Source organism: Lissotriton helveticus, chromosome 10, assembly GCF_964261635.1.
Source record: "Lissotriton helveticus chromosome 10, aLisHel1.1, whole genome shotgun sequence".
In the NCBI taxonomy this organism is placed as follows: Eukaryota; Metazoa; Chordata; class Amphibia; order Caudata; family Salamandridae; genus Lissotriton; species Lissotriton helveticus.
In genome coordinates, this window is record NC_136071.1 from 1,035,278,419 (window position 1) to 1,035,293,951 (window position 15,533).

Consider the following 15,533-nt stretch of genomic DNA (forward strand, 5'->3'; position numbering starts at 1 on the left):
GTAGCAAAATTACCAGCATAGTTACTAGTACATAAAAAGCGAATGGTGACAGTATGTTAACATGCTGTAAATGAATAAGAGTTAGCAACACTTATAAGCAGCCGCGGGCCGTGGAGGGAGTTACGGTGGGGCAGGGAGGCGGGAAGGGGGAGGGGCAGGGTAGAGAGGGCTCCACCCTGCTTCTCCCCCTCCCCGCCTCACCGTAACTCCCTCCACGGCCCGCGGCTGCTTATATCTCACCCTCCCTAATACACATATTATATTATTTGCTAAGAAGGTCTCTTTGTGTTGGTTTAGGGCGTGCCCATACTTTAGTGTTTTAGATTTGAAGGAATCACATCAGCATACACCAGCTCTCTCTTCATGTGAACCGCATCAACTGTTGTGTATGTGTGTTCGGCAAAGCAATATAAAACCCGCCTCATGCTCAGAATTGGCAGAAGTTGCACTTATGTTATGAGTATGAAGTCGTGGAGATCAGACCTCATAACAATTCTGTATCGTGTTGTTCTTGAAACTTTAGCACTCGCTGTACAGATATAGTTTAACAAGCAAAGCAGATAGTAGAGCAATAACATATTATTCTCATGTAAACCACGATGAACTACTAGGTGGAAAGCTAAAGCAACAACTAAGTGTCGTGTGCAGAAGTTGCAAAAAAGGAAAAATGGCGTTTAAACCGGTAATGAGCCCATGCTAACTTAACACGGTGTAAAGATATCCAGGACCTAGATGACACCTCCCTATGATCCGGAAACGAACTGAATAAGATAATAGAAGTGCCATCTCATGAGAGCAGATTGCAAGTTTATATGTGGACGGTCCGCAAGGTAAAGCATTAAAAACTAGGAAAATTTAATGCTAAAGAAAAATAAAACAGCCAAGTACTTTATCGAGTCTTAAGCCAATAGGCAAGGTAAATAATAAAAACTTGACAAATAAGTCAATGAATTGTCAATGAAATGCTAGTACTCAGCATATCAAACATGAAAAAGGTCTATGACATAACTGTGTATGCAAAATAAGCTGCAACAGCCTCCAATAGGAAGTCACCGTCTTCATCCGAAAACAGTTCAGCCATCCAATTTAAAAGCGGAAAAGAACATACGTGCTCTCCCAGCACCGGATCCTCTATCACCATCAGAGGACAGCTCGGTGGGTTTTCAAGAAAGCTCTGTTCCAAGAAAGACTGTGCTGCCGCCAATAAATTCCAGGGACCAATTAGTCCATGCATCAATGCCACAGCCATAATCCTTTCGCCAGGACAAACCAACTCGTGAGTAATGATAGGAGTCATCAGCTGATTAAAGTCGACGTCAGGAGAAACCGGTCCGCAGAGACACAAATCAATGGCCCAATCGAAATCACAGGTCAGGCAGTGAAATACAGGCTGGACACAGGTGAAGTAGGAGAATCGAAAAGATAATCCATATGCCGTGCTTAATATCGCCAACGGCATTGTGCCATAATATTCTAGCATGCGATTGCGGAACAGTGTCAGCAGCTGCAGGGTGGGAGGTTGCATAGGAGGGACATCCATATTTAAAAATGTAAAAAAGCACAAGAGCGTCCGCTGGTAATGCAAGTAAAAATGCCAATCCACGAAGCAGAGTGGAGAAAATAGAATGAAAGAAAGCAGGGATGACTCCAAAGATTTTCTCAAATGAAGTCACGAGACCACTGGTAACAACTTTAAAAAAGTGCGCCAGGGCCTTTGTGGAGGATGCGTTAAAGATAGTCCGAACCATCTTGCTGAAATTGAAAGGCAAATCTGAATTGAAAAGGGTCTGCACCTCTGTACGGGTGTTCGCTATGTGAAGCACGAAAGTTTCACGGGCCGAACTCAAGGCCACCTCTCTCTGAGACAAAAGAGCTCTTATTCTTGCCATGCCGTTGAAATCTCTCCCAAGGTTGGTATTTGTGGCCAGATTGAAAACTCCCTATGTTCATGTGTGGGAGAAAATAGAACATTTCTGCAGCAAATAACCCGTTCACTTACTGTTACGATAAAAGGAATACTTTTAATTAACTCAGAACAATCTTCATTATTGAGCATCAAATAACTACCATTTTCCAACAACTTGAACGTGGGGATGATAGCAGGAACTGGCGTGCCTTGCAACACGCAAGCCATATTTGGTCGGTGTTTGTTGCATGAACCGTGTAACTGTATGTGCCTACACATTAGTGAATGATCTGGCGTCTCAGTGCATTCCTCTCCATTCAGATAAACTTCTTGATCATCTTTGAAACATCTGTATGTGTATGGAAGCGACCAGACCTCATGAAGAAAAGCACTACCTAAAGGTTCATAACGACCTATTGGTATATATTTCATACAATTTGAAAACTTATATAAAGCAAAAGGCAGCGTTATTAAACCGTGGATAAGGCACGTTGCCAAAAAACCCGCAATCCTCTGCTGATGATGTCACTGAGCATGTCATGAATGATGTAATATGTGACATCATCAGCAGTGGATTACGGGTAATAGTATCTCTAGTTTACTCCCCTATAGCTGTCTTTCTTTTAACATAAGTGTCTGTTTCCTTCCCTTATACTTACTGTTTTTGGTTCGCTTCCGGTTCGCGTACCGGCGAGCGAACTGGGAAGCGAACTAAGAGAAATAGAGGTTGGCACAGTTCCAAATATTGTACCAATTTTTTAATAACGGGGAGGTAGTTCTGAAAAGAACTTTTTTTTGATTGTTTTTGTTGTTTTATATTTTTTTTATTATTTTTCAGAACATTTTTTTACTTTTTTTAAATTTTTCTGAACAGTTTTATATTTTTTGGGGTTTTTCTTGGAGGGGGCAATGAAAACGATTCATTGTAAAGGGCTCAACAGGAGCAACAAAACAAAAAAAAAGTATTTATTATTTTGGGCGTTTCGTACAAACTTGCATATGATAGTCAATAGCTCTGTTGATCAGAGTGATGCTTCTTTCTCCGTAGCAAATGAATCCATCGCAAAATACGCAGATGTGTTTTACTTCACCAAATCTCATTTGTATATTTGGCACCATCTCCCTGCCCTCTGGTCCCGTTACTTCCGGTACAACAGATCTTCTGGCCATAATAGGGAGATTATCTAGGTCGTTCCGAAACTGTGCAGCACTGTAGTTGTTAGGATGCCACCTAGTCATATGGCGATGCATTGTGTAGTTTCCGAAACTGTATTTTTTCTCGGTCCCTCTGGACAGTCTATCTTGACATATAAGGCAAGTTACGTATCTTGCATTTACTTTTTTCTGACCTTTGGGAATTTTAAAAAATTGCCAAATGAAGTTTTCTTTCCGGTGAGACGTCCTGGGTTCCTCAGGCAAAAACTGCCTCTCTTCCTGCTCTTCCTCGTCTTCCTCTTCTTCCTCTTCTTGCTGAATTATAACTTGAGCAGGTGGTCCACTCTTCCTTGGATGTGGTGGAGGTGGTGGGGAAGCACCAGCTGAAGCTACTAAAGAAGCCATTGCTCAGTGATCACAAAGGGTCTTTCTCTCACAATGATGAAAGTCAGAGTGAGGAAAGAAGGAGGGATTTTCATCATTTGGGAAAAACAAGAGTTCTCAACCAATCAAAAGTGTTCATTTTAGATTATATGACCTAGTCTTACATCATTAGGAAACCAAAAGTGAAATGAACCAATGAAAAGTGTTATTACCAAGTCACATGACTTGCTGTGTTTACGTTAAGCGCTTTGCAGGGCCTCCCAGTTTGCTTCCAGAAACCTGCGCTTTGCGACTCGCTTCGCGTACCAGTTCGCTAACGTAGCACGTCATATGACGTATCACGCGACAACGTGAAACGTCATGCGGACGGGAGGCGTCACGATGTTGTTTTCTAACGCGGCACTTGCGGTAAAGAAACGTTTACCGGCTCGCGGTCTATTTCGCGGCATCAAGGTCAGCTAACGGGAAGCTTCCCGATTCGCGAAGCGGGAACGAAGAAAAAAAAATATTTAAAAAAAAAATTATTCATAAACATATAAAATATATTTTTGGATTTAAAGAAGAATACATTTTCCAGCTACAGATATTAGCTGTTAAAAAACCAATGAAATTCACTGAAAAAACCATAGGTTATAGACCATATATAGTTAGGAATTAGCATTTACAAAACCTTGAAAATTCACTGAAAAAACCATAGGTTATAGACCATATATAGTTAGGAATTAGCATTTAGAAAACCTTATTTTACTCACACAAAACCATTGAAATTCCATATATAGTTAGTTGCACTAACTATATATCGCGCACCCGCAATCCACTGCTGATGATGTCACATATTACATCATTCATGACATGGTCAGTGACATCACTGATGACATCACTGATGACATCTCAAATGACATCACTGATGACATCACTGATGACATCTCAAATGACATCACTGATGACATCATGACACACCAATACCAGTTACTACATACGCACTCACTGATTCCTACGTCTACACACACATTCACTCATTCACCCATACAATCACTCATACATACAGTCACTCATTATTACAACACTATCATATGCACTCATACACCTATGCAGACAGTCACACACTGCCACTCATCCATGGAGTTACTCACACACCAAGTCAGTCCTGTAAAGAATCAATCACACTTCCATTTCTTCATCTATACAGTTAAACACAGAACACCATACTTCAGTGACATCACTGATGACATCACTAATGACATCTGAAATGACATCACTGATGACATCTCAAATGACATCACTGATGACATCATGACACACCAATACCAGTTACTACATACGCACTCACTGATTCGTACGTCTACACACACATTCACTCATTCACCCATACAATTACTCATACATACAGTCAGTTATTATTAGAACACTATCATATGCACTCATACACCTAGTCAGTCCTGTGAAGAATCAATCACACTTCGATTTCCTCATCTATAGTTAAACACAGAACACCATACTTTTCACACATATACTAACACATACTTACTCTCTTATACAATCACTGATACAAGTACACATTGATATGCACAGCGTCACACACCTCCCAGCCAGCCACACACACACTCAGTCTTCCATCCATCCAGTCATTCTTCAATATGTAAAACGTATTTAAACTTTACAAAAACACACAGACACTAGATGATGTCATCAGTGATGTCATCAGTGATGTCACTGACCATGTCATGAATGATGTAATATGTGACATCATCAGCAGTGGATTGCGGGTGCGCGATATATAGTTAGTGCAACTAACTATATATGGAATTTCAATGGTTTTGTGTGAGTAAAATAAGGTTTTCTAAATGCTAATTCCTAACTATATATGGTCTATAACCTATGGTTTTTTCAGTGAATTTTCAAGGTTTTGTAAATGCTAATTCCTAACTATATATGGTCTATAACCTATGTTTTTTTCAGTGAATATATATATATACACACTCGCACACATGGGGCTATTGGATGATTCAACAGCAGGCAAACAATCCTTTAAATATAGTACTTTGGACAATTTTTTTTTATTTTCTTACTTGTTTACGAACTAGCTCTTCTTTTTTGCAATGATTGTAATTATCACACACTATGATGATTTTTTTTGTACTGCACGTTTTATAATTGCTTCTTTTAATCTAACCAATATGATAGATGCATGTAAACTTTAGGCTTATGGAAACTGAAATCTACAAACCAAATAGCATTTGTGCATGAAATATTGCTTTTACTTACTTCCAAAGAAATTTTGCCAAACCATGCGAAAAATGTACTATATACTGAACGTGCATATCCAGGAATATTCCTTATCAGGACAAAAGCTAAGATCTAAAAAGGAGAAAAAATGCATTTATTTTAAAGGAATCTGATACAATTCATATTTCCTGCAAATATGAGAGCATCATCTGTCAAACAAAAGCATACAAAATTCAGTATTTTAGGTTCCAAATCACAATTCCTACAATAAGAAAGTGAGTTTACCAATCACACACATACATACTTTGTATATATATATATATATATATATATATATATATATATATATATATATATATATATATATATATATATATATATATATATATATATATATATATGTGTGTGTAACTGGCTGTTACAAAAAAGCATCTATACAACAGATCAAGGCGGTTAAAATCCTGGTTAAAGAGAAGTTGACCCTTTGTAAACGTGATGGGTTAATAACCAAGGAAGATTTCTCGTTCATGCACAATGAATTCCCAACTATACCGAACATATATTTCATTACTATAGTGCATAAAGGAACAACACCAACCCCAGGGAGGCCCATTATATCAGCTAGTGAAAATATACTTGAGAAGATCTTCCAATATGTAGATTTTTTCTGAGGGATTCTGTTAACACCCTCCCTTCATACATAAAGGGCACAGCATCTTCTGAAAAAAGTTGCATCAGGTGCACTGGAAAGAAGACTACATCTTAATAACTATGGACATTACTTTGTTGTGTACGAGTATTGCACATGAGGAGGGCCTTAGGGCAACTGAGTACTTTTTAAAAAATAGATCTATTTGTCTGTATAACCAATATCAAATGCTGTTGAAAATGATTAGTTTATGTCTCACTAACAACTATTTTTTATTTGGTAAGGAAAATGCTACTTACCAGTATGCATCTGTTCTTGGCATGTAGAGCTGCAGAGTCACACACTGTGCATAGGTCGCCATCTGGTGGTGGGCCCTGATGATTACACTTTGTTTTTGTCCTGGAAGTAGTCTTTGTAGTCACAAGATAGGTGACTCCTCCTATGGACTATAGTGCGCATTGAGCATCGACTCCATCTTCAGATTGTTTTTCGCAATGAAGTGAAATGATGGAGTTGTGTAAGAACAGAAAAAGATGTCAATGTATGAACAGATAAAGGTAGCTGGGGAGGTGGGTGGGAGTGTGTGACTCTGCAGCTCTACATGCCAAGAACAGATGCATACTGGTAAGTACCATTTTCCGTTGGAGGCATATGAGCTGCAGATCACACACTGTGCATAGATTACATAGCAGTTATCTCCCTTAGCGGTGACCACCAGTATCTGTTGCAGTTGTCTGAAATAGTGTTTTGAGTACAGCCTGGTCCACACTAGCTTGTTGTTTTGCTTGCAAATATACACAATAATGTTTTGTGAATGTGTGCAGTGTAGACCAAGTAGCTGCTTTGCAGATATCATCTAATGGAATGTTACCTAAAAATGCCATGGATGCCCCTATTTTAAGGGTGGATTGAGCCCTAGGGGGAATGGATAAAGTACGTTTTGCTTTGCGTTAGCAAATTTGCATGCATTTTACAATGCACCTTGCAATACCTGTTTTTGAAATGGGATTGCCTTTGTGTGGTAGAGAGAAAGACACGAAAAGCTGTTTTGTTTGACGGAAGAACTTTGTCCTATCAATATAGTAAAGAAGAGCTCTTTTAAGGTCCAGTGTATGCAGAGCTCTTTCAGCCACTGTTGTAGGTTGGGATAAGAATTCTGGCAACTCAACAGATTGATTGAGGTGGAAAGGTGAAATGACTTTGGGTAGGAATTTGGGATTAGTTCCTAGAACCACTTTATTTTGATGTATTTGAAAGAATGGTTCCTCAATTGTTAGTGCCTGGAGCTCACGTACTCTTCTGAGTGTTGTGATCACCACTAGAAAAGCGACTTTCCATGTAAGAAATTGTAGCTCACATTTGTGTAGGGGTTCCAACGGAGGACCCATAAGTCTAGTGAGAACAATGTTTAAATACCACACTGGTGAGGGTGGTACCCTGGGAGGAATTATTCTTACGAGGCCTTCCATGAAAGCTTTGATGGCAGGAACTCTGAAAAGCGACAGATGTTGTCTGTTTGAAGGTAAGCTGCAATAGCAGCTAGATGTAACCTGATGGATGCATATGCTAAATGACATCTGTGAAGATGTAGTAAATAGCATACAATATACTGGATGGAAACATCTAGTGGATTGATATTGTTATTGTTGCAATAGATAACAAATCTCTTCCATTTGGCTGCATAGCAGGCTCTAGTAGTGGGACGTCTAGCTTCTTTGATGACGTCCATGCAATCAGGCGGAGGTTTAGGTAGACAAATTCTAGGACCTCAGAAGCCAAATGGCAAGGTTCAGCTGCATGGGGTCCGGTTGCATGATCTCTCCATGGTTCTGTGTTATGAGGTGTGGAGAGAGGTGTGGTTTTTGATGTGGTACCACAGAGTTGAAGCAGGGTGGTGTACCACTGCTGTCTTGCCCAAGTTTGTGTGATTAAGATGAGCGTCAGTGAGTGCTGTTGCATCTTGGGTACCACTGATGGAATGAGTGGGAGAGGCGGAAAAGCTATGCAAATATGCCTGACCAACTCATCCATATCGCATTGCCTTTGGACAATGGGTGTGGGTACCTGGCGGCGTAGCTTAGGCATTTTGAGTTCAAGTGTGTGGCGAAAAGGTCTATGTCTGGATGTCCCCACTTTTTAAAGAAAGGCTGAAGAAGTTGTGGATGCAGTTCCCACTCGTGGATTTGTTGTCTCTGACTACAACAGATCCGCAATTTGATTGTGAACTCCTGGTAGATGTTCTGCTAGGAGAAAAATGTTTAGAGGAATGGCCCATCTCCATATGCTCTGTGCTAGCTGTGAGAGCTGTAAGGAGTGCGTGCACCCCTGTTTTTGTAGATAGTACATGGCTGTCATGCTGTCTGTCCGGACTAAGACAGCCTTGTCTGAGACGTGACTTTGGAAGGATTTCAGGGCTAGGAATATGGCAAGTAACTCTAGATGGATGATGTGGAGTAGCTTTTGTTGAGGTGACCACCTACTTTGTACTGTATGGTGTGATAAATGGGCCCCCCAGCCGGTGAGCGATGTGTCTGTGGTTAGCACTACTTGTGGAAGCGGGTCCAGGAACGGTCGACCTTTGGAAAGGTTTTTGGTGTTCCACCACTGCAGAGAGTGATGTGTTCGACCGTCTACCACCACCAGATCTGTTATCTGACCCTGTGCCTGGTTCCATTGGCGTGCCAAGCATTCCTGTAAGGGGCGCATCTGGAGTCTTGCATGTGGTACTACGAAGATGCAAGAGGCCATCATGAACACTCGAGCTGGTAATGAGTGTTGTGGTTGGAATATTTGTATAAGAGCTTGCATGCTGTTTATCCTGACTGGATTGGGGGTTGCAAGTGCTTTGGAGGTGTATATTGTGGCACCTAGGTATTCTAGACAAGGGGACGGCTGGAGATGTGACTTTGTCTTGTTTATGGTGAACCAGAGTTTGTGTAAGAGCTGAATAGCTTGGTAAGTGTGCTGTATGCACTGGTGGTATTACTTGGCTTTTATTAGCAAGTCATCCAGATAGGGGAAAACATGAATGTTTTGCCTCCTTAAATGCCCCGCTACTACTGCGAGGCATTTTGTAAAAACTCGGGGGCTGAGGTGACTCCGAATGGGAGGACTTTGAACTGGTAATGCTGACCGTCCACCACGAACCGAAGATACTTTCTGTAAGCTTGGTGAATGGGAATGTGGAAGTAGGCATCCTTGAGATCTAATGTGGTAAGGAAATCACCTTGTGTTAACAAAAGCAGGACTAGTTGCAGAGTGACCATATGGAAATGGTCTGATTGAATGTAGATTTTCAGTGGTCTGAGGTCTAGTATGGGCCTGAGAGAACCGTCCTTCTTTGGTATGAGGAAATAGAGTGTGTAAACCCCTGTATTTTGGTGATGAACTGGTTCTATTGCAAGCTTTTGTAGGAGAGCATGGGCCTCCTGTTTCAGTAGTTTTAGATGTTATTGTGACATGGGACGCTGTCTGGGTGGTACGTGTGGAGGAGCTGAAGTGAGTGCCCGACAATACCCTGAATGAATTACTTGTTTTACCCGCCTGTCTGTTGTGATGGAGTAACAGACAGGTAGGAACTGTGATAATCTCCCCCCGACCGGAGTGGAATGGTCTGGGGGGAGGTGAGGGAAGTCACTGTTTGGAAGTGGAGGCAGTACGAGTGTTGGTGCCTCTACCACTACCTTTGGTATTATTGGTATTGGTATTATTGCCTCTATAGCCTCCTCTGTAATATCCTTGCTGGGTGAGGACTGGGTGGGAGTTTTGATAGAAGAGGAGGCGTTGTCAGTGTGGAAATTTTGGGACGCGCTTCTGTACGAGGAGCGACTAAAGGACCCTCTAGCAGTTTGGGTTTGTAAGGCTCCCATTTTGCAGTATCAGTGTCTTTCTTCATCTTTTCTAAAGATGTATCGACACTGGGTCCAAACAAATGTTGTTCATCGAAAGGCTGATTTAAAATAGTGTTTTGCACCTCTGGTTTAAATCCGGAGATACGCAGCCATGCATATCTGCGTAAGAGCACAATAGTATTTATTGTCCTAGAGGCTGTGTCTGCAACATCTAGAGCACAGCGAATGGAGGTATTTGTGATGATTTTACCTTCTTGAATTAGGTTGTTGGTCCTGGTTTTATACTTATCAGGGAGATGTTCCAATAGGGTCTCCAGCTCATCATAATGAGCCCTATTATATCTTGCCAGTAACGCCTGTGTATTGGCAATCCTCTAAACATGTGATGTGATGGGATGTGAAAGGCATTTATAGAGCGCAGTGTACACTATACAGTTTCTTGGCGCTGAAGCAAGAGGACAGAAGGCAACTACCTGGGCAGTGAGAGGGAGAAGAAGGCAGAGACAGGGGTGAAGACAAGGAGTGGGAGGAACCGAAAGAGAGGAGGAAATTTGATTCTAGTTGTACGCAGAGCGGAATAAATGAGTTTTGAGGAGGGATCTGAAGTGGGTGTAGGGCGAGGCCGACCTTATGTCCAAGGGGAGGGCATTCCAGAGTGATGGAGCTAGAAACGAGAATCTTAGGCCGCCCCATTTCTTACGCTTGACTCTGGGGACTTTGAGAAGAGCCAGGTGGGCCGAGCGCAGATTGCGGGAGGGGGCATACGGATGAATAAGAGAGGAAATGAACGTAGGGCCTAGGCCGGCTAGAGATTTAAAGACAAGGCAGCCTAACTTGAATTTGCAGCGTTCAGAAACAGGGAGCCAGTGCAGGGATTTTAGCAAAGGGCGGATGTGGTGGTGCCTCGGTTGATGGAAGATGAGGCGAGCCGCCTGGTTCTGAACAAGCTGCAAACGTTTAAGTTGGTAGTCAGGGATGCCTACGTACAGGGAGTTGGCGTAGTAAATTCTGGAGATGACTAACGCCAAGAGGGCCAAGGTAAGGGCTTCGGTAGTGAGAAAACGCGCGATTTTCCGTATTTTGCGCAGTTGGAAGAAGCAAGAAGAGACAGTGGCATTTATCTGGGGTTTCAGCGAAAGATCTTTACTGATAATAATCCCCAGACTTTTAGCCGAGTCAGTAGGGCGGGGAGGAAGGCCCAAACTAGCGGGCCAAAAGTTGGAATTCCAAGCATTGGAAGGCCCTCCGACAAGAACCAATTCGGTCTTGTCGGGGTTAAGTTTCAAGTGATTTGCCCCCATCCAGTTGCTAATGTGGCAAAGGGTGTCTTGAAAGTCGGAAACTGACTGGTCCGAGGAGTCGATATTAAAGACTAGCTGGATGTCGTCCGCGTAATTAAACGCGGAGACATTTTTATCTCGGAGAGAACTGATCAGAGGGGTGAGGTATAGATTGAAAAGGAGTGGGGACAGAGAGGAGCCCTGTGGCACGCCGCAAGTCAGCCCAACCCTGTCCGCGGAGAACTGGGATAGCCGGAACGCTTGTTGGCGGCTGGTAACTAACGAGCGGACCCAGTCAAGGGCAGTGCCCCCTATCCCAGCCTGCCTGACACGGTCGACCAAGATGACGTGGTCGACCGTGTCAAAGGCGGCCGACAGATCCAGGAGCACCAGAGCCTGACTGGTGTTAGAGTTGGCTCCCCTGCGCAGTTCTTCCATAACAGAGAGTATGACCATCTCTGTAGAGTTGGCGGGTCTGAACCCTGCCTGTTGGGAGTCAAGAAAATGAGACTGCTCAACAAACGAGCTCAGGATGTTAGTGACATGGGTCTCGAGCACCTTACTAAGGTAAGGAAGGAGGGAGATAGGGCGAAAGTTGCTCATGATCGTGGGGTCCGCGGTTGTTTTTTTTTAAGATAGGTACTACCTCGGCTGTCTTGAAGGTACTAGGGACTAGGCCGGAAGTGAGGGAGTTATTCAGAAGTGCCAAGGGGGAGCAGGGCAGGCAATGAAGGCCTCGCGTAGGATCTTGGGAGGACAGCAATCAGTAGGAGATCCTGAGGTGACTTTGCTAAGGAGAGCGGAGAAGTCCGCCTCCGAAATGAGGGGAATCTGAGTGAGAGAGTGGGGGGTTAATAGGGTCAGCGTGGGGGTTAGTTAGGGACCCAGAGGAGTCCGATAGGGGCAGCACCGAGATGCTGTTTTTGATTTTTGCAATCTTTTCAACAAAGAAGTGATTGAGAGAGTTGCAGAGCCCCTGGGAAGGGAGGGGTTTGATGGAGACCCTATCGGGGTGAGATAACTCCTCCACAATCGAAAAGATGTTTTTAGCTTTGTTAGCTGACTCCACAATTTTATTGGAAAAATACGTGGTTTTGGCTAGCGCAATGGAGGATTTATACCCTTTGAGTAGGGTTAAGAACTTTAGCCTAGCTTCGGGGGCATAGTTTTTGCGCCAGCGGCGCTCGGCTTGTCTGAGTCCGAGTTTTAAAACTTTAAGGTCCTCGGAGAACCATTTCTGAGCGTCACGAGGGCGTCTGATTTCAACCCGTTTGAGGGGGGCAACCACGTCGCTAGCGAACTCAAGCCAGTGGCTTAAGTTTAAGGCTTGAGTGTCTAATAAGTCGGATTCAGGGGGAAGGGAGGTACTGAGTAGGTTGATGAATTGGTAAATGTCAGCTTTATTCCAGTTTCGGGTGAAGAAATTGGTTTCCAGGGGCCTACTGGAACAGGTAGGAGTTTTGAGGGAGAAGGAAATAAGGAAGTGGTCAGACCAAACACACGGCAGTATGAGGAGGGGTCGAGATCTCTAAGTTGGAGGTCCAGACCTGGTCCAATGTGTGGCCTTTCGTATGGGTGGCAGTGTTAATATGTTGACAGCAGTTCAGACTGCGCAACAGGTCGGAAAAGGCCGCAGAACAGGCGCTTTCCTTCTCATCCTGGGGCCAGTAGTTAAAGTCTCCGAGGACTAGAATTCTAGAGTTGTTAATGACTACCTGTGATAAGAGATCTCCGAACATAGACGGAAAGTCGGGCATGGACTGAGGAGGGCGGTAGACTAAGACACAAGTAAGGGGTGACACTGAGGATTCCAGTCTGAGTGCTAGGCAGTCGGCCTGAGGAATACACGGTACAGTGAGGATGGAAAATCTGATAGAAAGCTTGATGATGGCTGCCACCCCCCCTCCGGATTTGCCGGAAGTCCTGTTGGCATGAAGGATATAGTAGTCAGGTGGAATGGCAGCCAAGATGTCGGGGAAAGATCCATCGTGCAGCCAGGTTTCAGTTAAAAACAGTATGTCAGGACTGTCAGTCTCTAGGAGGTGATACATTTCTGTCTGATGTTTTGCTAGTGAGCGGGTGTTAAGATAGCACACTTTAAGCTCGGGACTGGGGGGTGAAATACAGAGAGGGGAGTGGGAGATGGGTTGAAGAGGGGTAGAGGCCAAGCAGGCGTCAAGCTCAGGAAAATTATTTCGAGTGTGACCCAGGCCCAGATGGTCAATCTGCGAGCAGGCAGTCGGGGATAGGGGCCAGGGGGCATGCAGCTCGAGCAGGACGGCAGAAGAGTATTGGGTAATGTGGGCAGGGTGACATGCCCCGTGCCCGGGTCGGTCGTGGATGGGCGCAGACGGGTTTGCCTTGGCGCGCCCGCTGCGCTCGCCCGCTGTGCGTCTGGGAAATGCACATAGTTATAGAGAAGGGGGCGTGGCCTCACATCAGTGGGCGTGGCCTCTCAAGGCTCGAGGAGGATGATGGCGGCGATGCTTTCCCTGTCCCGCAGAAGCGCTGAAATCCACTGCGCGGGGGTGTCCCACGTGACCCAGGGACCCCAAATAGTAAGCAGCCCAGTAACAAAGTAGAGTTTTTAAAATACGAGTGCAAAGGGCAAATTTTATTAAAAAGAGGTAGCGTTTCTCCCGGCTGTGCCTCAGGAGTGTGTGTTTCTCTAGCGCGAGCTAGTATTCAGCGCGCCTATTTGATGAGATTGTAGGGGGCGTGGCCTCACGTCAGTGGGCGTGGCCTCTCTAGGCTCGAGGAGGATGATGGCGGCGATGCTTTCCCTGTCCCGCAGCAGCGCTGAAATCCACTGCGCGGGGGTGTCCCACATGACCCAGGGACCCCAAATAGTAAGCAGCCCAGTAACAAAGTAGAGTTTTTAAAATACGAGTGCAAAGTGCAAATTTTATTAAAAAGAGGTAGCGTTTCCCCCGGCTGTGCCTCAGGAGTGTGTCTGTTTCTCTAGCTAACATTAGCTGCTTACCAGAGGCATCTAATATTTAGATTCTTTATCAGGGGGTGGGGCATCCCCTGAGGTTTGTGAGTTGGCTCTCTTTCGAGCATTAGAAACCACTAATGAGTCTAAAGGGAGCTGGCTTTTAATATAAGCTGGATCAGTAGGGGCAGGCTTATATTTTTTCTCAATCCTAGTATTGATAACTCTGGCTCTGACAGGGTCTTTAAAGACCTCTGGGGCATGTTTGATGACCCCCTTGAGCATTGGTAGTGCTATTGTGGACTTTTGCGGAGGTGTGATTGTGTCCATAAGGAAGTCATCATTTACGGGGTCAGTGTGCTTATCTACCCCATGAAAGTGAGCAGCCCTGTGTAGTAGCTGTGAAAATCTTATGGTGTCATCTGGAGGGGATGGTCTAGAGGGATAAATGTCCTCCTGAGGCACATCAGGTGCACTTGGTGCTTCATAGTCTTCTCAGGGGTCATGTGATGGTGAATTAGGATCCCTGGGGTCTTCAAATGGTTCAGCATTGTCTCTGTCCCCAAAATTATCATCCTCAATTAAAGGTGGTGGAGTGTTTTGGAGTAAGGGTAACTTTATATGAGAAATGTCATGGTCAGGCACCAATGGAGGTGGTGAGATGTCCCTTATGGGAAAAGTCTGGGCATTTTTCTTCTGAGGAACTGGAGCTGGATGGTCCAATTTCCTCTTTTTAGGCTGCTTATTTGACCTGTTTTGGGGTTTTGAAGAAGAGTCTTTTGGAATGGGTATGGCTTAAAAAGCTTTTCAGCAGCAGTGTCCTTTTTGGGAACTGACGTTTGTCTGGTGTAGCTTTGGGAGGTGTTTCAACTCCTTTTGCTTTTTGATGGGAACCTTTCTTTGGTTGGGGACCGGAATCTTTTTGGTTCAGAAGGTTTAGGTTCCGAAGATTTTTTCAGTACTAGTTGTTTAGGTTCCGGATGCTTTTTCGGTTCTGGTTATTTAGGATCTTGATGTTTTTTCGGTTGTTTCGGGTCCAAAAGGTTTTTAGTTTCCGGCTGCTTTGGTTTCGAGTGCTTCTTCGGTAGGGGTTGCTTGGGTGCCGAAGATTTTTTCTGTTCCGGGTGGCTAGGTTCTGAAGCTTTTT

The 15,533-nt window shown here is 44.0% G+C and overlaps 1 protein-coding gene across 1 annotated transcript in view; it reads right to left on the reverse strand.

The window, feature by feature from the left end:
- The window catches only part of CASD1 (CAS1 domain sialic acid O acetyltransferase 1), a 256,795-nt gene that overhangs the window by 26,368 nt on the left and 214,894 nt on the right, over positions 1-15,533 (reverse strand). Inside the window, exon 17 of the mRNA XM_078663740.1 lies at positions 5,711-5,803. Within this exon, the coding sequence (XP_078519866.1) occupies positions 5,711-5,803 (93 nt within the window). The remainder of the gene's footprint in view (positions 1-5,710; positions 5,804-15,533) is intronic.